The sequence below is a fragment of the Cherax quadricarinatus genome, chromosome 84 (assembly GCF_038502225.1).
Source record: "Cherax quadricarinatus isolate ZL_2023a chromosome 84, ASM3850222v1, whole genome shotgun sequence".
Lineage (NCBI taxonomy): Eukaryota > Metazoa > Arthropoda > Malacostraca > Decapoda > Parastacidae > Cherax > Cherax quadricarinatus.
The window spans coordinates 3,637,708-3,660,482 of NC_091375.1; the positions used below are offsets into that span (position 1 = coordinate 3,637,708).

The 22,775-nt window shown below is 44.0% G+C and overlaps 1 protein-coding gene across 2 annotated transcripts in view; it reads right to left on the bottom strand.

Annotated features, from left to right (window-relative positions):
• The window catches only part of LOC128704241 (rootletin), a 504,072-nt gene that overhangs the window by 472,430 nt on the left and 8,867 nt on the right, over window positions 1–22,775 (bottom strand). Inside the window, exon 1 of one of the 2 annotated variants that reach the window (XM_070102947.1) lies at window positions 12,455–12,961. The exons of the other annotated variant lie outside the window; for it this stretch is intronic. Within the exon in view, the coding sequence (XP_069959048.1) occupies window positions 12,455–12,481 (27 nt within the window). The 5' untranslated portion in view covers window positions 12,482–12,961. Of the gene's footprint in view, window positions 1–12,454; window positions 12,962–22,775 lie in introns of those variants that run through there. 2 annotated transcript variants of the gene reach the window in all.

The following is a 22,775-nucleotide window of genomic DNA, read 5'->3' on the forward strand; positions in this document are numbered from 1 at the left end:
ACGCTGCCACCCCACCCACCTGCTTCCCACCCCCCTCCCCCCAAGGAAGAGTCCTAGCAGGGGGTTCAAGACCCTGCCCCGTCCGTAGGACCATCCTGCCCTGACTTCTTCCAGGGATAAACATCATCACAATGGTCGAGGAAAGCGGTCCCCTTTCAAGGCCGGCAAAATAGCAGGTCTGAAGAATGTAGGGAACCTTCACTTCTCGTATAAGTTGCAGATCTGAAGAACGTACAGAGAACCTTCACTGCTGGTATAAACTACAGATCTGGAGAATGTACAGAGAACCTTCACTGCTGGTATAAACTACAGATCTGGAGAATGTACAGAGAACGTTCACTCTTCGTAAAGCAGCTAAACTAATGAGAACGCCTGACAGACTCCCGAACTGTATTCCTTAGAACATGAGATATGTCATAGTTCACACAGCAAAAATATATGGAGTCATCCCAAATCTGCACACTATAACCACTATTCCCTACGAAAGCAAGAGGCTTGGCAGACAATGCAAAAATATTCCCGGTACACAACAGAAGTGTAATGATCACACTAAGAGATAACTCAATACGTGTAGAGAGACCAAGACTATTAAACACTCTCCATCATACATAAGGAGAATTACCAACAAACCCCAGCTGCCTTTAGGAGAAGACTTTGATAACTTTCTAAAGCTAGTTACTGATTATTATTATTATTATTAATTCAAAACCAAATCAGTAGGCCTAGGTTGTAGAGTTAAGAAACAAAGTACGAAGATTAAAAGAACTGTAAATGGCCTCAACGGAGGACATGTAAACAAAGCGAGAGATATAATAACGACGTAACAAGCTCTTAACAGAGCACAACTTTCAACCGAAAAAATAAAAGGAGGTGTAGAAAAGGTAGTTAACAGCTGAAATGGGATCCAAAAGGTGGTAGTGTGTACGAAAACTAATGGATTATCATTTTTAAAGAAAAATGTTCAAAATAGCGTGGCTGAAACAATACACAAATAAACTGCAATGGTCCAAGTGAGGCCGAAATGTCGTCCTAAGTTTTCTTGTCGTACATGTGAAAACTCGTGTGTATCACAGAGCGCTGGGAACATACACAAATGACATGACAAAGTGAGAAAGCAGTGCCGACAAATATGTCTAAATGGCAAGACTAAAAACACAAATGAAGGTTTTTGAAAGACAGAATTACCGTCAAACAGCTTTATCAAATCACGATAAACGTTCTACTTGAGCGAAACGTGGTCTTAATAACATTCTTCTTCTGCTCTCTGTATATATATTATCCAAACATGACCAACTGGTCTAGCAGACAACCACCGCTAACATAGTTCTTTCGATCACAAGTACTATATAACATACACAAGTTTATCACTTTAGTTACTTTACAACGAACATAGGTGATCACATCTCTACTTGTCCACGCCTTTGCTACCTCCAATATTAGTCACCTCTGTACTCGGCTGAAGCAGCTCACTATCTAGGTGAAACTTACACACACATATAAACATGCGACAGTGTTGTACATGTGTCTTAGTCTTCAACATAGATCTGTTACTATAACTACAAATACGTAAGAACACTTCTTTTACGGTAACTACAAATATGAAAGGGGTAACAGATGAGAGTACTAAGGAGTGAGAAGTATGAGTGAGGGAGGGAGGGGAAGAGGAAAGTAGGAGGAGTAGGAGGAGGAGGAGGAGGATAAGAGGCATGAAGTATACATTATCCAGGAGGGGAAAGTCACTTACCACACGCTCTTGACGCCATGATACCAGCTCTCCAATTATTATTCAATGTTTCTTCATGGAACCCTCCACCACACACACGTCAACCCTCCACTACACACACACGTCAACCCTCCACCACACACACACGTCAACCCTCCACCACACACACACACGTCAACCCTCCATCACACACACACGTCAACCCTCCACCACACACACACGTCAACCCTCCACCACACACACACGTCAACCCTCCACCACACACACACGTCAACCCTCCACCACACACACGTCAACCCTCCACTACACACACACGTCAACCCTCCACCACACACACACGTCAACCCTCCACCACACACGTCAACCCTCCACCACACACACACGTCAACCCTCCACACACACACGTCAACCCTCCACCACACACACGTCAACCCTCCACCACACACGTCAACCCTCCACCACACACACACGTCAACCCTCCACCACACACACGTCAACCCTCCACCACACACACGTCAACCCTCCACCACACACACGTCAACCCTCCACCACACACGTCAACCCTCCACCACACACGTCAACCCTCCACCACACACACACGTCAACCCTCCACCACACACGTCAACCCTCCACCACACACGTCAACCCTCCACCACACACGTCAACCCTCCACCACACACGTCAACCCTCCACCACACACGTCAACCCTCCACCACACACGTCAACCCTCCACCACACATACACGTCAACCCTCCACCACACATACACGTCAACCCTCCACACACACACGTCAACCCTCCACCACACATACACGTCAACCCTCCACCACACACGTCAACCCTCCACCACACACGTCAACCCTCCACCACTGGGTACTTCCAACTTACGTTATGAGACAAAACAGTGAAGGGTGGACGTGGAGATATAATAAACACAGGTGTGAACGTGAACACAATATACAGAACAATGTTTAACTGGGCTATCCTTGCCCTCTGTGTAAAGCTTTATCAAGTCATGACTTGATAAAGCTCTGCATAGAGCGGAAGCATATCCCAATAACAAAAATATCTGCATCTTGTACCTTCATGTCCATAATGATGAATCTTTTAGCACAAATATTTAATTTGCTGGTCTAAACCATTTTACGAGTAGCCATTTTTGCTGGGGCTGGTTACGAGACATGTTATTGCTCTGGCAGCCCGGCCAGAGGCTAGTTACCAGGTAATTACTGGTTTGCAGAGTTGTCGATGCCTGGAACAACGTGCCGAGTAGGGTAATAGAGGCTAAAACCTTGGGTAGCTTTAAATAGAGTGAATAAACATACGAGTGAAAAGGACTGGGTTTATACCAGGTACCTACTTACCGCTAGGTGAACTGGCACAGCAGGGGATCGAACCACGGACAGTCAGTGTGTGAGCTGAGTAAGCTACAGGAACACTTTACAATAATGTTCCTCTTGAAGAGGAACACGTTCCTAACTTAAAAATAAAAACTACACGTCACACTTGACTTTCAACTCTTTAGTTTCCGAATTTTCATGGGGAACTCGGCCGAATTTTTGTCAATAAGTTCAGGTGCATGCAATCTGCCCATTTCTTTCTTTTCTGTATAATTTGTGTATGTATATAATGCGTGGAAAATTGTGTATACATGTGTATACATGTGTTACCAGTGTATGTGAGTACACGAATGTTCATCAAAGTAGATGTGCAATAACCTGGTGGAACATTATCATTATTATTAGGTACTCAGGAAGAGCTGATCCTGAGAGAGAGAGAGAGAGAGAGAGAGAGAGAGAGAGAGAGAGAGAGAGAGAGAGAGAGAGAGAGAGAGAGAGAGAGTGAGTTTGTGGTGTGTGTGTGTGATTTTTTTGTCTACATGTGTCCTCGTCAATCTGTGGTTACATGGGTTGAGCTTCAGCTTCTGGTCCCGGGTTTCGACTTCCTAATTGTTGTGTTTACTTCCCATCCTCTAAACACTAGTGTATATGTGAAGTTTTGCCCCCACTTCTTCATCCAGGTCATTCCACTTCCTGACAACCCTCAGGCCAAAGCGACACTTCCTGACAACCCTCAAGCCAAAGAAACACTTCCTGACAACCCTCAGTCCAAAGAAACACTTCCTGACAACCCTCAGGCCAAAGAGACACTTCCTGACAACCCTCAGGCCAAAGAAACACTTCCTGACAACCCTCAGGCCAAACGAACATTTCCTGACAACCCTCAGGCCAAAGAGACACTTCCTGACAACCCTCAGGCCAAAGAGACACTTCCTGACAACCCTCAGGCCAAAGAAACACTTCCTGACAACCCTCAGGCCAAAGAGACACTTCCTGACAACCCTCAGGCCAAAGAAACACTTCCTGACAACCCTCAGGCCAAAGAGACACTTCCTGACAACCCTCAGGCCAAAGAGACACTTCCTGACAACCCTCAGGCCAAAGAGACACTTCCTGACAACCCTCAGGCCAAAGTGACACTTCCTGACAACCCTCAGGCCAAAGCGACACTTCCTGACAACCCTCAGGCCAAAGCGACACTTCCTGACAACCCTCAGGCCAAAGCGACACTTCCTGACAACCCTCAGGCCAAAGCGACACTTCCTGACAACCCTCAGGCCAAAGCGACACTTCCTGACAACCCTCAGGCCAAAGCGACACTTCCTGGCCACCCTCAGGCCCAAGACACACTTCCTGACAACCCTCACGCCAAAGCGACACTTCCTGACAACCCTCAGGCCAAAGCGACACTTCCTGACAACCCTCAGGCCAAAGCGACACTTCCTGACGACCCTCAGGCCAAAGCGACACTTGCTGACGACCCTCAGGCCAAAGCGACACTTCCTGACGACCCTCAGGCCAAAGAGACAATTCCTGACGACCCTCAGGCCAAAGAGACACTTCCTGACAACCCTCAGGCCAAAGAGACACTTCTTGACAACCCTCAGGCCAAAGAAACACTTCCTGACAACCCTCAGGCCAAAGAAACACTTCCTGACAATCCTCAGGCCAAAGAGACACTTCCTGACAACCCTCAGGCCAAAGAGACACTTCCTGACAACCCTCAGGCCAAAGAAACACTTCCTGACAACCCTCAGGCCAAAGCAACACTTCCTGACAACCCTCAGGCCAAAGAGACACTTCCTGACAACCCTCAGGCCAAAGAGACACTTCCTGACAACCCTCAAGCCAAAGAAACACTTCCTGACAATCCTCAGGCCAAAGAAACACTTCCTGACAACCCTCAGGCCAAAGAGACACTTCCTGACAACCCTCAGGCCAAAGCGACACTTCCTGACAACCCTCAGGCCAAAGAGACACTTCCTGACAACCCTCAAGCCAAAGAAACACTTCCTGACAATCCTCAGGCCAAAGAGACACTTCCTGACAACCCTCAGGCCAAAGAGACACTTCCTGACAACCCTCAGGCCAAAGCGACATTTCCTGACAACCCTCAGGCCGAAGAAACACTTCCTGATAACCCTCAGTCCAAAGAAACACTTCCTGACAACCCTCAGGCCAAAGAAACACTTCCTGACAACCCTCAGGCCAAAGAAACACTTCCTGATAACCCTCAGTCCAAAGAAACACTTCCTGATAACCCTCAGTCCAAAGAAACACTTCCTGACAACCCTCAGGCCAAAGCGACACTTCCTGACAATCCTCAGGCCGAAGAGACACTTCCTGACAATCCTCAGGCCAAAGAGACACTTCCTGACAACCCTCAGGCCAAAGAGACACTTCCTGACAACCCTCAGGCCAAAGAGACACTTCCTGACAACCCTCAGGTCAAAGAGGCACTTCCTGACAACCCTGTGGCTCATCTACTACTTTAACCTACAACTGTGCCCTGCTGTACAGGTTTCCCGCCTCTCGGTCTATCCCTGTCTACACCATTATGTCCTCTGAATATTTTCAATGCGTGTATCATGTCTCCCCTGGTTTTTCTATCATGTCGTCAGGTTAAATTTCTATATCCTAGACATATGTGCAACACCTGAGTATCTTTACTGAGGAAACGTTTCGCCACACAGTGCCTTCATCAGTCCATACAAAGGAGAATGGCATACAGAAGGAGTGTGAGGTAATCAGTCCCTCAGTCTTCAAGATTGATGGACTGATTACATCGACTCCAGGTTGAGGGACTGATTACCTCAAACTCCTTCTGATTTTCACCATCCTTCTTTGTATGGACTGATGAAGCCACTGTGTGGCGAAACGTTTCGTCAGTAAAGATGCCCAAGTGTTGCACATGTGTCTAATTTATCAACCTGTGGGTTCTCTGAACCACTTATTTAAATTCTTTATCCTCCTCTCCTTAGCACTGCCCTAATTTCCTGCCAGATTATTATCTCATTCGCTGACCTTCCTCACGGTTCTCTCTTCACTTGTACTGTATTCAGAAATTCTCGTCAATTCAGTCTTCTGTTCTGAACTCGGTCTTCACCTATCGTCCCCCCCCCATCTGTTATTACCTCTGCGTTCACTTCTTCAAAGAATTCAAAATTTAATCTTGTATGGTCGCGTGCGCGCTAGCACGACCACAAGGTATGATTCGACCCCTGCAAAAACAAATAGATAAGTACGTACGTTCGCGGTGCTGGCAAATCTCATGCACCAACATGTTAGGGATACTACCAGAGAGAGAAGGGAGGATGAACCAGCAAGACTAGATCTCGTGTTCACCCTGAGTAGCTCTGACATTGAGCACATCACATACGAAAGGCCCCTTGGAGCTAGTGACCACGTAGTTATGAGCTTTGAATACATTGTGGAGCTAAAAGTGGAGAGGGTAACAGGAGTAGAAAGGGAAAAGCTAAACTATAAAAGGGGGGACTACACAGGAATGAGGACCTTCCTGCAGGAGGTTCAGTGGGAACAGGAGTTGGTAGGAAAATCAGCAAACGAAATGATGGACTTTGTAACAACAAAATACAAGGAGGCAGAGGAAAGGTTTGTTTCCAAGGGTAACAGAAATAATGGGAAGGACAGAACGGGCCCTTGGTTTACCCCAAGGTGCAGGGAGGCAAAAACTAAGTGCTCTAGAGAATGGAAAAAGTACAGAAGGCAAAGGACTCAGGAGAATAAAGAGATTAATCGACGAGCCAGAAACGAGTATGCACAGATAAGAAGGGAGGCGCAGCGGCAGTATGAAAATGACATAGCATCGAAAGTCAAGTCTGACTCGAAACTACAGCCACATCAGGAGGAAGACAACAGTCAAGGACCAGGTAACCAGGCTGAGGAAAGAAGGTGGAGAGCTCACAAGAAACGACCAGGAGGTATGTGAGGAGCTCAACATGAGATTTCAGGAAGTATTTACAGTGGAGGCTGAAGGGACAACGGGGAGACAAAACAGTGGCGTACAGCAACAAGGGATATACCAACAAGTGTTGGATGAATTACACAACTGAGGAGGAGGTGGAGAAGCTCCTAAGTGACCTTGATACCTCAAAGGCAGTGGGACCAGACATCTCTCTGTGGGTCCTTAGAGAGGGAGCAGGGACACTACGTGTGCCACTAACCAAAATCTTCAACACTTCCCTTGAAACTGGGTAACTACCTGAAGTATGGAAGAAGGCAAATGTAGTCCCCATCTTTAAGAAGGGAGACAGAAATGAAGCACTAAATTATAGACCAGTGTCACTGACATGTATACTATGCAAAGTCTTGGAAAAGATTATCAGGAGTAGAGTGGTAGAGCACCTGGAGCAGAACAAGGTTATAAACGACAGCCAGCACGGATTCATGGAAGGCAAATCCTGTTTCACAAACCTACTAGAGTTTTATGTCAAGGTAACTGAAGTAAGAAGTGAGAGGGAGGGGTGAGTTGTCTGCATTTTCTTGGACTGTAAGGCCTTCGACACAGTTCCTCAAGAGATTAGTACAAAAGCTAGAGGAACAGGCACGTATAACAGGAAGGGCACTGCAATGGATCAGAGAATACCAAACAGGGAGGCAACAGCGAGTCATGGTCCGTGATGAGGTATCACAGTGGGCGCCAGTGACGAGCGGGGTCCCACAGGGGTCAGTCCTGGGACCAGTGTTATTCTTGGTATATGTGAACGACATAACGGAAGGGATAGACTCAAAAGTGTCCCTGTTTGCAGATGACGTGAAGTTAATGAGGAGAATTAAATCAGATGCGGACCAGACAGGTCTACAAAGAGACCTGGACAAGCTGGATGTGTGGTCCCGAAACTGGCTCCTAGAATTTAACCCCGCCAAATGCAAAGTCATGAAGATCGGAGGAGGGCAAAGAAGACCGCAGACAGAGTATAGGCTAGGAGGCCAAAGGCTTCAAACCTCACTCAAGGAGAAAGACCTAGGAATGAGTATAATACCGAGTACATCGCTAGAAGCGCACGTTAACCAGATAACTGCTGCGGCATATGGGCGCTTGGCAAACCTGAGAATAGCGTTCCGGTACCTCAGTAAGGAATCGTTCAAGACTTTATACACTGTGTACGTCAGGCCCATACTGGAGTCCGCAGCACCAGTTTGGAACCCACATCTGGTCAAACACGTCAAGAAATTAGAGAAAGTGCAAAGGTTTGCAACAAGGCTAGTTCCAGAAAGGTTAAGGGAAATTGGTCTGTCAACACTGGAGGACAGGAAGGTCAGGGGAGACATAACGACATACAAAATACTGCGTGGAATAGACAAGGTGGACAGAGACAGGATGTTCCACAGAAACAAGGAGTCACAATTGGAAGCTGAAGACTCAGATGAGTCAAAGGGATGTTAGGAAGTATTTCTTCAGTCATAGAGTAGTTAGGAAGTGGAATAGTCTGGCAAGCGATGTAGTGGAGGCAGGAACTATACATAGTTTTAAGACGAGGTATGATAAAGCTCATGGAGCAGGGGGAGAGAGGACTTAGTAGCGGTCGGTGAAGAGGCAGGGCCAGGAGCCGAGTCTCGACCCCTGCAACCACAATTAGATGAGTACACACACACACACAAGGGGCATGCCCTACGAGGAGAGGTTAAGGGAAATCGACTTGACACTGAGGATAGGAGAGATAGGGAGGATATGATAACGACATAAAATACTGAGAGGAATCGACAAGATGGACAGAGACAGGAGGTTCCAGAGATGGGACACAGCAACAAGGGGTCACAGTTGATGTTGAAGACTCAGATGAATCACAGGGATGTTAGGAACTATTTCTTAAGTCACAGAGTTGTCAGGAAGTGGAATAGTCTGGGAAGTGATGTAGTGGAGGCAAGAGGTATGATAAAGCTCATGAAGCAGGAAGTGACCTAGTAGCGGCCAGTGAAGAAGCGGGGCCAGGAGATGTGACTCGACCTCCACAACCACAACTAGGTGAATACGTACACACACACACACACACACACACACACACACACACACACACACACACACACACACACACACACACACACACATACACATACACACACACTTCAGTTTCGACCTCAGTCTAATTAGACGAGGCGTTAAGGTCATTATGTCAGCGCGTGAGGGAAATTGGTCCTTGCTAATGATAAGGTTGTAGAGGGGAGGGTGAGGGGTGGAGGGGAGGGTGAGGGGTGGAGGGGAAGGTGAGGGGTGATGGAAGTGCGAGTTGGGGAGGTGAGAAGAGTGTAGGGAGGTTGGGAGTAGGAGAGGGTGTAAGAGGCAGGTAAGAGATTGATGAAGTGTGAACTAGGTGGGAAAAAAGAGGTGAAGAGATGAACAGGAAAGAACTGGAGTGGCAGTACTTACACGGAGAGGTAAGGGGTTACTCTGGAGGAGGAGGAGGTTGAATGCTGCACACTCCAGAGCACCAATCTTTAACTTAGGCAGCAAAACCTCACTACCAAACATAAAACAATCAGTAATTACTATTTTGGATGACACCAAGCAACAACCTTCAACTGCCAGTAACTTACAACACAAGTATGGATGAATAAGATAACACAACAAATTTGTAAAATTTACAAACAACTTTGATGGACGATGTTAGCCAGGAATTTTGACACTACAAAGATGAATACAACCACACGAAAAACTAACATAATTTAAACCAGGTACAAGATGACACACCAAGATGTACTGTACTATGAGAAGAGAGGGAAGGTGGGGTCTCCTACGTACTATGAGAAGAGAGGGAAGGTGGGGTCTCCTACGTACTATGAGAAGAGAGGGAAGGTGGGGTCCCCTACTTGTTAAATGTAAGAAATGCCTTGTATACACTGTAGGTATTTTAGACTTGATATCTGTAGTTATGACTTACTTTAGACTTGGGAATATGCTGACTAAAATGTTACATGAGAAAATGTGGAGGCAGGATAATTAGTGCTTATATACAGGAGTTGGAAGACGTGTATCAGACTAAGACATTCACTGGTAGGTGGGACTCTCCCATATACTGTACTGAGCCACTGGATGGCCAAATTTCTGAACGTAAAGGTATCCAGATGTTGCACATGGTTAATTATTCATGAAGATTCGAGAGGAAACCACAGAACGGGTGGGACTCGAACCCTCTCCCCCTTTCTTTGTAAATAAAGTGTCAGCGTGATACTGTATTTTCCGGCATATAAGACGCACGACAGAAGTATCATAAATCAGTAATCATATTCAAAAGCTAATTACCCTTACTTTACGCTAAAGCGTAACACAAGGCCTGACCTTGAGCATATAAGACGCAGGCTAATTTTTCAACTTTTTATGGAGAAGGTGCGCCTTATATGCCGGAAAATACGTAAAATTTATTAAGAAGGTATGTGTCAGTTGCTTGGGAAGGTAAAAGTACCATTCACTAGCCGAAGGTGATCTTACAGACAAGGAAGGGTGGTGATGCAGCCCCTCTGAGCCGCCACCGGTGCTTAGCGTGGCCGGCTTCCTTCCTGACCTCCCACTCACCGCGAGGCACGACTGGTATACCAAGATATAGTATGAGAGAGGGGAAGGAGTCTGCCTACCTGGAGGGTGTTCCGGGGGTTAACACCTCCGCGGCCCAGTCCTTGACCAGGCCTCCCGGTGGATAAGGGCCTGATCAACCAGGCTGTTACTGCTGACCTCACGTAGTCCAACGTACGTACCACAGCTCGGTTGATCGGGTACTAAGTGTTTGTCCAGCTCCCTCTTGAAGGCAGCCAGGGGAGTCAACTGCTAGCTAGGTACAAGATAGTAAACTAAGATATAACGTACTATGAGGAAGGGGGATCCTGTCAGCCTCAGGAAGTCAGTGAGACTTACTACCACTGGGCACTTTTCAGCTCCACCCACAAGATGCGACCCACAGTAGTCTTGCAGGAGAGTAGATGTGAAGAGATTTACCTAAATGATCTACTTCGTCCAGGGCTCGACACGAGTACCTTCGGTTGTGGACTGAACGAGCTACTAGAGAACAGAGTGACGTCCTGCCTCAGCTGGAAGCTGAGTCAGGGTGTCACTATGAAGCAACGGAGATAAAGGTTAGTCACTCTGTGACTAACCTTAGCGAACATTAGCGCATACATCCGAGCGTTTCCTCACTTTTTTTTTAAACAACTTATGGGTATCAATTACCAAGTTTTATATCAATGCTGGAGTAGTCTGTTAAGAGGGTTTCTTAAAATATACCTCAATACTAAGTAACAATACTGATTAAAAAAAAAAATCATAACTACTGTACAAATTAGAGATTGATCCTTAGACGACATTACGATCAGTCCTGAACTATTTTCAAGTCGTGACTTGATGAAGGTTACTACGGACCTAGACGTTGTCTAAACTAACCTGCACATATTCAATGTGTGGGTTAGTTGTGAGAACGATAAAGACCTGCTTGTTAACCACAAACGCAGACGTTAATATCAAAAGTAACTACACAAACGTGGATAATCGCAAGCGCCTTATTTTGCACAATAATTAACAAGGGATAGGGTAGCGGTGATTGCCTGGAGGCCACCAAACAAATGGGACGGTAAACTCGTAATTATATATAGTCATGTGAAGGGTGCAGTATATTGAGCCATATTTACACCACATTTGATCCGGCAGGAGCGTTCAGGTAACCATCGAGTCCCACACGCTAGTCTAGCCGAGGTAGCTCGTAGCTGTGTGGCAGTGCGCCCACCACTACTTGTGTACTACTTCAGTCACCTGAAGAGGCCATGTGATGTAGTGATATTGCTTCTTTATCCTCGCTGAATTGTGGTTTTTCTATCATATACGTATATTTAACTATTAGTTTACAGTGCGATTGTCCGAAGGACTTTATTACAAGGCACGGAGGTGATGCTGTGAACAATTATATTTCAAATACTTCCTTCAGCTGCTCCAAGTCTGAGCATATGCCTTACAAGACACTGCCTCACTGGATTGCAGCGATGTTATGCCGTAACAGAAAACTACCTGCTCTCGTATCCTTAATTTCCCTAACGAGTTTTATGCCCAACTCTTTCAGGAACGAACTGGAGGCTGCATTACTTTGACTTGTGTTGCATGAACAGTACCTGTGTAGTGAAAGAACAAGAGTGGTGATCTCCATTGACAAGTGATTATAGGAAATCTCAGTATATGCACAACGACACGGCGCTGTATGACCCTTGTAGGTTTAGCGCTTCCTTTGATTATAATAATAATACACAATGACAGTTTAATCCCTATTTTAGAGATTAATGATTCTTGAGGTTAATATACAGGTGAATTACAACCTTAATAATCCAAATACAGTCACGAAGATTTAAAAACAACGCTGCGAACTCATCTTCACTTTAGTATGGCAAGATCCACGTACCTGTGTGAGGGAGTCCTGGGTAGGCATGAAGCCGTATTCCTGCTGCTACTGACGATGTCACACTTCGCCTCTAGCTACCACCCTCACGTATAACAACTTTCACTGTGTAGCTTTCCCTGCCTGGGCGGCCTGGGTGCTTGAGGCCACCACTGCCACCAGTAGTCTTGGTTACCACACTTGTGTTTACAACACATTCGCCCACCAATCCACCTCACTGCTCACTCCAGGTGTTAACACATACACAATATGAGTCGCGTTTTTCCCTCAAGTAACACAAGCACACTTGCATATATCTCACCACAAGCAACTCTTACCATTACTGAATAAAATACTCAAGACTTCTCGTATCAATGCTATACTGTATGGGAATTTATAAAACAAATTCGTAAGTACTAAGGCGAACAACGGTATTGGTTAATAAACTACCCAGCCGTCCTGCCAACAGTAAGTGCATCCCGAAACTAGTTAACTATGTGAGGATAGGTTGGTTGCCACCGCTATATGAGTCTACTATCACCACTATCACACTGCTTACTGGTGTCACACTGACGTAGCAGCGTGCAAACACATACCACGTGCTGCTCTCACCTGAGAGCGCGTGCACCAGCAGTTGCCGTAAACCCCCTTTTTATTGAACCAACACACACCATCCTCCAATTTTCCGAAATCGATGTGCGGCGGCCCCCATGAACAGATACTGACTTAATCCCCGCCTAGTTATACTCACACACACCTAGCAATAACATGACAAAAATCTCCATACATAACTATGGTTAACGCAAACGATAAATGGACAAAGGAAAAAAAATAGAAAGTGGCAACTAGTATAGTTATAAAAACTGCATGTGTGTGCAGGGGGCCTCTACTGGGCCACCTCTCCCTCACCCAGAGCCTCTTCCAGAGCAGCGCCACCCACGCTAGAGGTATTACCTTCCAGAGCAGCGCCACCCACGCTAGAGGTATTACCTTCCAGAGCAGCGCCACCCACGCTAGAGGTATTACCTTCCAGAGCGAAGCCACCCACGCTTGAGGTATTACCTTCCAGAGCAGCGCCACCCACGCTCCAGGTATTACCTTCTAGAGCGGCGCCACCCACACTACAGGTATTACCTTCCAGAACGGCGCCACCCACGCTAGAGGTATTACCTTCCAGAGCGGCACCACCCACGCTAACAGGAGACCTGTTAGCGTGACGATAACATGCAGACAGGAGAGTACGGGAAATTAAAAAAAAAAATCTTACCCAGTATATTGTACAGTCTCTGGTTGAGGAATTGTCGACACTTGCGAGGTCGGTAGATCGAATTCCCGTACTCCTTAATAAATGTTACCCTAGACATGGTAGTGATCTTAATAAAGAACAAGCCACAGCCCCATGTGGCTTGCGCATTAAGATCGCCTGTTTGCAACTGTTCTGCGCGCGCGCGCGCGCACACACACACACACACACACACACTTTTAACAAACATTATCTCTCAGTTCACAGCAGGATTCGAACCTGCACACACTGTATCCAAGTACACAGTGCTTTAACCAGTACACTATATATATTATATACAGTATAAGAGTATTAGAAAGGAATGGAGGCAAGTGATTTTTATGGTTTAACGAGTTGTTGGAGTGTGAGCAAGGTAATTCACGGAAACCATTTAGCCCGACTGGAGTCCTGTAGGTGGTGCGTACAGTGCCTCCACTCTGAAGGAGGGGTGGGGAGGCTGCAGTTAAGACAGTCGTTTGAATCGTTACGTTTCCTGAGTTTTGGCAAGACAGCTACTGAATGAATGAAACTGAATACATACATGGAGCCCCTCGGTGTAAATATTAAGCATGTGAGAGGGATACAATCCATGAGGGAGGCCTTAATTAACATCAAGTACTGCAGTAAGTGGTGTGACCTAGTGTCAGGTAGAGCTGGTGTTTCACACACGCTACCAACAGGTCTGACACACCATATACTACACCTGCCTCAAACATACTCCCCCCCCCCCCCCGTCACCTTCAGCTCTAGTTTAGTAACACAAATAACCCGCACATAAAAGACAGAAGCTTACGACGACGTTTCGGTCCGACTTGGACCATTGACAAAGTCACACTGTGACTTTGTCAATGGTCCAAGTCGGACCGAAACGTCGTCGTAAGCTTCTGTCTTTTATGTGCGGGTTATTTGTGTATCGTTCCAGTCACGGTATTGTGCCTTTTTGTTATTTATTTCTAGTTTAGTAACATCTGCCGCCTTAGTTATGTAACTAACATTTTAACATTTTGACCCAGGGAACCATTTCACTGAGCCGTCATTCATCCTGCCAGTCATTAATATACCCCTTATCAATACTATACATTTCCTGCATTTTATTAGCTGTTTCAACATTCAATTTTCAGTACGGATTTAGTGTTTTTCCTTTAATAATAACTAATAATAAACATTCAATTATCACCACCTTCAGAAATTACTATTATATAACTGCAGCAAATACTGTGTTTTGTGTTTTGTTTGTGTACAATATTACCAACCTCAACTACAATGTTACCAACCTCAACTACAATATTACCAACCTCAACTACAATGTTACCAACCTCAACTACAATGTTACCAACCTCAACTACAATATTACCAACCTCAACTACAATGTTACCAACCTCAACTACAATGTTACCAACCTCAACTACAATGTTACCAACCTCAACTACAATGTTACCAACCTCAACTACAATGTTACCAACCTCAACTACAATGTTACCAACCTCAACTACAATGTTACCAACCTCAACTACAACGTGCGTACATAACACAGTTGATATTAATTCTACATCCCTGAACTCTTGCTACATTCTACATTCCTGAACTCTAGCTACATTCTACATTCCTGAACTCTCGCTACATTCTACATTCCTGAACTCTCGCTACATTCCTGAACTCTCGCTACATTCTACATTCCTGAACTCTTGCTACATTCTACATCCCTGAACTCTCGCTACATTCTACATTCCTGAACTCTCGCTACATTCTACATTCCTGAACTCTCGCTACATTCTACATTCCTGAACTCTCGCTACATTCTACATTCCTGAACTCTCGCTACATTCTACATTCCTGAACTCTCGCTACATTCTACATTCCTGAACTCTCGCTACATTCTACATTCCTGAACTCTCGCTACATTCTACATTCCTGAACTCTCGCTACATTCCTGAACTCTCGCTACATTCTACATTCCTGAACTCTTGCTACATTCTACATCCCTGAACTCTCGCTACATTCTACATTCCTGAACTCTCGCTACATTCTACATTCCTGAACTCTCGCTACATTCTACATTCCTGAACTCTCGCTACATTCTACATTCCTGAACTCTCGCTACATTCTACATTCCTGAACTCTCGCTACATTCTACATTCCTGAACTCTCGCTACATTCTACATTCCTGAACTCTTGCTACATTCTACATTCCTGAACTCTCGCTACATTCTACATTCCTGAACTCTTGCTACATTCTACATTCCTGAACTCTTGCTACATTCTACATTCCTGAACTCTTACTACATTCTACATTCCTGAACTCTCGCTACATTCTACATTCCTGAACTCTTGCTACATTCTACATTCCTGAACTCTTGCTACATTCTACATTCCTGAACTCTCGCTACATTCTACATTCCTGAACTCTTGCTACATTCTACATTCCTGAACTCTTGCTACATTCTACATTCCTGAACTCTTACTACATTCTACATTCCTGAACTCTCGCTACATTCTACATTCCTGAACTCTTGCTACATTCTACATTCCTGAACTCTTGCTACATTCTACATTCCTGAACTCTCGCTACATTCTACATTCCTGAACTCTTGCTACATTCTACATTCCTGAACTCTTGCTACATTCTACATTCCTGAACTCTTGCTACATTCTACATTCCTGAACTCTCGCTACATTCTACATTCCTGAACTCTTGCTACATTCTACATTCCTGAACTCTTGCTACATTCTACATTCCTGAACTCTTGCTACATTCTACATTCCTGAACTCTCGCTACATTCTACATTCCTGAACTCTCGCTACATTCTACATTCCTGAACTCTCGCTACATTCTACATTCCTGAACTCTCGCTACATTCTACATTCCTGAACTCTCGCTACATTCTACATTCCTGAACTCTCGCTACATTCTACATTCCTGAACTCTTGCTACATTCTACATTCCTGAACTCTCGCTACATTCTACATTCCTGAACTCTCGCTACATTCTACATTCCTGAACTCTCGCTACATTCTACATTCCTGAACTCTCGCTACATTCTACATTCCTGAACTCTCGCTACATTCTACATTCCTGAACTCTTGCTACATTCTACATTCCTGAACTCTTGCTACATTCTACATTCCTGAACTCTCGCTACATTCTACATTCCTGAACTCTCGCTACATTCTACATTCCTGAACTCTCGCTACATTCTACATTCCTGAACTCTCGCTACATTCTACATTCCTGAACTCTCGCTACATTCTACATTCCTGAACTCTCGCTACATTCTACATTCCTGAACTCTCGCTTCATTCTACATTCCTGAACTCTCGCTACATTCTACATTCCTGAACTCTCGCTAAATTCTACATTCCTGAACTCTCGCTACATTCCTGAACTCTCGCTACATTCCTGAACTCTCGCTACATTCCTGAACTCTCGCTACATTCTACATTCCTGAACTCTTGCTACATTCTACATTCCTGAACTCTCGCTACATTCTACATTCCTGAACTCTTACTACATTCTACATTCTTGAACTCTCGCTACATTCTACATTCCTGAACTCTCGCTACATTCTACATTCCTGAACTCTCGCTACATTCTACATTCCTGAACTCTCGCTACATTCTACATTCCTGAACTCTCGCTACATTCTACATTCCTGAACTCTCGCTACATTCTACATTCCTGAACTCTCGCTACATTCTACATTCCTGAACTCTCGCTACATTCTACATTCCTGAACTCTTGCTACATTCTACATTCCTGAACTCTCGCTACATTCTACATTCCTGAACTCTCGCTACATTCTACATTCCTGAACTCTTGCTACATTCTACATTCCTGAACTCTCGCTACATTCTACATTCCTGAACTCTCGCTACATTCTACATTCCTGAACTCTCGCTACATTCTACATTCCTGAACTCTCGCTACATTCTACATTCCTGAACTCTCGCTACATTCTACATTCCTGAACTCTCGCTACATTCTACATTCCTGAACTCTCGCTACATTCTACATTCCTGAACTCTCGCTACATTCTACATTCCTGAACTCTCGCTACATTCTACATTCCTGAACTCTCGCTACATTCTACATTCCTGAACTCTCGCTACATTCTACATTCCTGAACTCTTGCTACATTCTACATTCCTGAACTCTTGCTACATTCTACATTCCTGAACTCTTGCTACATTCTACATTCCTGAACTCTTGCTACATTCTAAGACAGTGTGGGGGAATGTGTATTTATTCTCCTCTGGAGACAATTTACACTTCCCTCTCAGAGTTGCTACACTAACCTACTATATATAAAAACAACTTGAATATATCCTACCCACCACCGCCTCTACTCTTCTATTTCCACCTGAGCATAAACATGCATTTCATCTAATACAAGTCTATTGTAATGATCTACAGTCACTGTTTCCTAACGCACCTCTTACTGAACTCATCTATTTTTTAACTGGTATTTTCCTAGTAATATATTGTAGCGTCTTCTCTAAACCCGTTTTCCTACTTTCCCTGCAAAGTTAACATGAGATGGTATCCACACACACACACACACACACACACACACACACACACACACACACACACACACACACACACACACACACACACACACACAATTTCTTCAGAGTTGTCAGGAAGTGGAACAATCTGGAGTGACGCAGTGGAGGCAGGGTCCATACATAGCTTTAAGAAGAGGTACGATAGAGCTCTTAGAGCAGGAAGTGTGTGCCCCTAATAGCGATCAGCAAATAGGCGGGGCCAGGAGCTGTGACTCGACCCCTGCAATCACAAATAGGCGAGTGTACACACACTCCTCACACACAAAAGGCCAGGTGTCTATCGACAAGTTCCTCTGACAACTATTAACTACTACTAACTACATACATGCGCGCGCTAATATAATCTACTAAGTTTTCCAACTTTTTTACATTTTCTTACTGCTAGTGATATTTCTCGAATTTAAATTTAATAAGACAGACTCCCATAAACCGTATTGTTTCCTGTTTTCTTTACAACCTCAGCGGTTAACTCAAGGGCGACTAATTCAACCTGGGTTGAAGATACCCAATTATTAATTTTTCAAGATATTTAACAAATTTTGAGTTTCAAAGTACATTCAGCGATGATCCATCAACAATGTTAACAGCAGGTTTTCACTAGTTATATAAACAAAGTTATAATATGCATATCCCTCTTAACGGATTTAATCACTTTACTCCCAAGGTGTACTTTCCATGTCTCTTCTATAACAAAGTTCATTATGTAGTTCGTAATTTAGGCCTTTAGTACTTTGTCTAACTTTTTCATTCGCTAGTGTATTTTACTAAGTGCAATTTTGAATCGCCCAATTAGGATCCTTGTATACCTTACTCCTTAACAATTTTGTTGCAAAAAAAAAATATTAACCGGTTTACTCTGTCATAAATAGCTGGACGGTAGGAGAGTTCAGCTCTAAAAAGTTATAAATTCTGGCAGTTCTATTACAGCTCAGAATTATGACTTACGAAATCGTAATCACACGAGTGAAAACAAATCACGAAACGAAGCCATATATGACACACTGGCCTGCCATAGATTCGAACTCCACCTGTTCTGTGATTTAACTCTTAATTATTCTCATAGCTTGATTCTAATCCAGCTTAGGGTCTCGCGATCATAACTTTTGCCGCCAAGAGTCAAGACTACAGGTGCAACAGTGTAAACACACCTGGTGTATCATACGAACACCATACGTGGTACTGACAATGATGCTCCACTTCCGTACCAACGTGTTGTTAAGCTGGATCTTCTACAATGTTTACAATCTGACCCTATTTCATTTATCTTTCAATGTCGTTTTTCAAGGGAAAACAGTGTTAATGTCATAAGGATATTGTGAGAAATTACCTGCATGAGGTTTACGTGCAAGTAATTTGAACAAGGTAGTGGGACTTAGTCACAGTAGGTCGCAGAACGGTCACTCCCTCGATGCCCACTACATCACTCAAAAAAAGTCAGACCTAATATTAAATTAATAATTACAATATTAAAAATCATTAATACCAATAATGGTAAATTCTAAAATGTGGACTGTATATGATTTGGCTTGCTGAGTACACAAAATATAATTTCTATACATAAATTATAATGGTGTTATTAAAAAAGAAATTCCTATTACCACTTACCACTTAATTACTATACATGGATTACACCACAATGACTGCCTATCAAACAGAATCCTACACTGGCCAGTGAAAAATCTAAATGAAAAGACTAATGGCACACTTCCCTGTGTGTGATGGCATAGTCTTATCTTCCATCATCCACATGTAATTCTGGAGGTCCCGCAAATTTCCTGTCACAATTCTTCAACAGGACACATTAATACGGGTTTCTATTACAAATTCAGGCCCAAACACCCCAATTTGGCTTCAATGATGCCGTATTATTAGCTGAATTTTCCACGACAACCAGTACTCGCAAATTACAAATGGCGTCTTCTCCCCTGAATAACTCCGCTGCCGCTGCCACTGCACACCCTCCTTCACATAAAATTTCTCGAAGGGTCAAATCGGCATCATTTTAATACACAATTATATTATTCAAATTTACACATGCTGAATTTCGAAAAATTCAAAATTTTCCACATATATTCCACAGCAGTGGTTACCAAGATGTGAGGGACCAATATGGGGAAGACCACCAAAATATGGGAGAGGTGAGTAGTGGGTGGGAGTGAAAGTGGACTCTTCAGTGAGTGGCGGTTAAGAAGCTCTCGTGGTGTCCCTGGATTATCCAGATGGGAAGCCATTACTGCAACATTAATCCTGCTGCTGCTGCTGCCTCTCGCTGCTCCCACTTCTCCACCTGACAACCACTGCCTTAATCTCTACTCTGAGCTGCAACTGCTCACCTAGAACAGTCCACCGTGGTAACCAAGCTCTTAAAAAGTTGTCTGTCGAACACGGCTCTACAGATCCCCCCCCAATACAATCTTTACAAATCAAATGACTCACGTCAGAAGTCACTTATTTTCTGACGAACAAAAAAAAATATATCCCCACCAACCACTAATACAATTATCTTTCAAGAGTGTATACGAGAGTGAAAAAAATAACACGGGGGACGGTGCCTTGATGCTAGAGAAGGGCTCCTGATTCAAGGAACTGGAACTACCGTTTTCTTTGGATCAAACCTTAGTCTTATCCCAGGCATTTCCCCCATGAATAAATTAATCCATGGATAAGCTATAAGTAACTGCTACGGAGCACTACACACTTTCTGCCTTAGTTGGGGTTACTGCATATTATTTCATAAGAAAGCACTGCATATTACTGACTGAAACCTACTGACTACACAGTCATTAAGGCTGCAAGTCACCTATACACCACCAAGTCAGAATACTTAATATTCAATGTAAGGATTAAAATAAACTAACGTACAAATGCCCATCCAAGTTTACATACAATGGAAATCTCAGTGCATACACATCAAGAGATACTCTTCAAAGTCTATACAAAGTGGACACACTTTGCATGAGGTGAAATAACACACTCACGTGTTTACTTTTGCGACTAATGCATCCAAAGACCCTGGCTGGCCCATCGCATGTCTTCTAAGCTGCTATGTTGTACACGATATTCTCTTACGGCTGACCTCAACATCAAAGTACAACAATGAAAATTTATACCACTTTCCTCACTTCCTAGAAGTGTTCCCTAGGCTTAAATAATTTAACAAGTGCAGTGGATGACAAACTTGCCGCCTCTTACTATTTACCCTTCAAGTGTATATCACTGGTGTTATATACCGACTAGTATGTTAAACATAATATGAATCATGGTACCGTTGTGAAACAGTCAAATGGATGACTATTGATAGAGCGTCGAGCAATCGAAATATGACTTTTTACTGCAGTCGCGCGCAGTGAGTGCCCGTTTTGTCTTCGTACGACACTTTTTAAATCGCCTTCTATCTTATATTTATAGTTTTTAAACCTAGAAACGTGCTGTAAAGCGTATGTGAAGACGTGACATACAGCAGTTGCTAGGATGGGTTGCAATATGCGGTTATACTGTCTCCTCTAGTCAGAGGCGCCTCGAGACCAGTTCTCAAGTGAATTCTACTGAGAAGACTTCTTCCACTAGGGACTATCAATCCATCTTCAAGACAGGTGCCTAGATACTTCTGAAGGATTCTTCCTATTCCTCAGAACTTGTATGATCCTTCAAGGTTTAGCACTTATCCATGAATATAACAATTTATAGTAAAACATGTGAAGAAGAAATACTGGAAAAAGACAGAAAAATGATACAAAAACACTGACATTACTGAGATAGTTGTGCAAGTGGCTACTGGAATTCAGCGCAAGAAAAAGCAAGGCCTATCATAGAGGTTTCGGGTATTTTCTACCTTCACAACTCGACCGTGTTTCCTTGTTGATTGCTTGCTCAACCAGGCTGTTGCTATTAGCGGCCCGCTGGCCCACATAGCCATCAGTCTGACTGCTCTGGTACCTGGCGGAGGTAGTGGCCCAGTTTCACTTGAAAGACTTCAACATTTGTTCCGGCAATATTTCTGATGTCTGTTGATAGTAGGATGAAGAATCTCGGGCCACTAGGACAGATTACAAGAACTACACCTTACAAAAACTATGGGAAAGGAGAACCAGGAGCCACGGTCACGGCCTAGGATGGCTTGATTCACATAAATACACTAATTAAACGGCGGAGACCAATAAGAAAGGAACAGAGTGAGGATCTAATGACGGTCACAGAGACAACAGCAAGTAAATTTTCTGATTGAAGGTAGTTACGAAGAGAAACAAATTGGATTAGAAAACAGTGGGTAAAGTCGTCATACAAGTAAGCTTTAAGAGTAGGTGTTATAGGGCAGATATGGCACGAATTTTGTGACCGTTCGTTCGTAACTGAGGCAGGACCACGAGCCGATACTTGATACTCTCGCAATAACAACTACATACGTACACGCACATACACGTGAGCGTGAGTGCTAGGACAAACACAAGGGTTGAATCACGCTCGAGTCATTAAACAAAAGTTTAGAGCATTTTTAA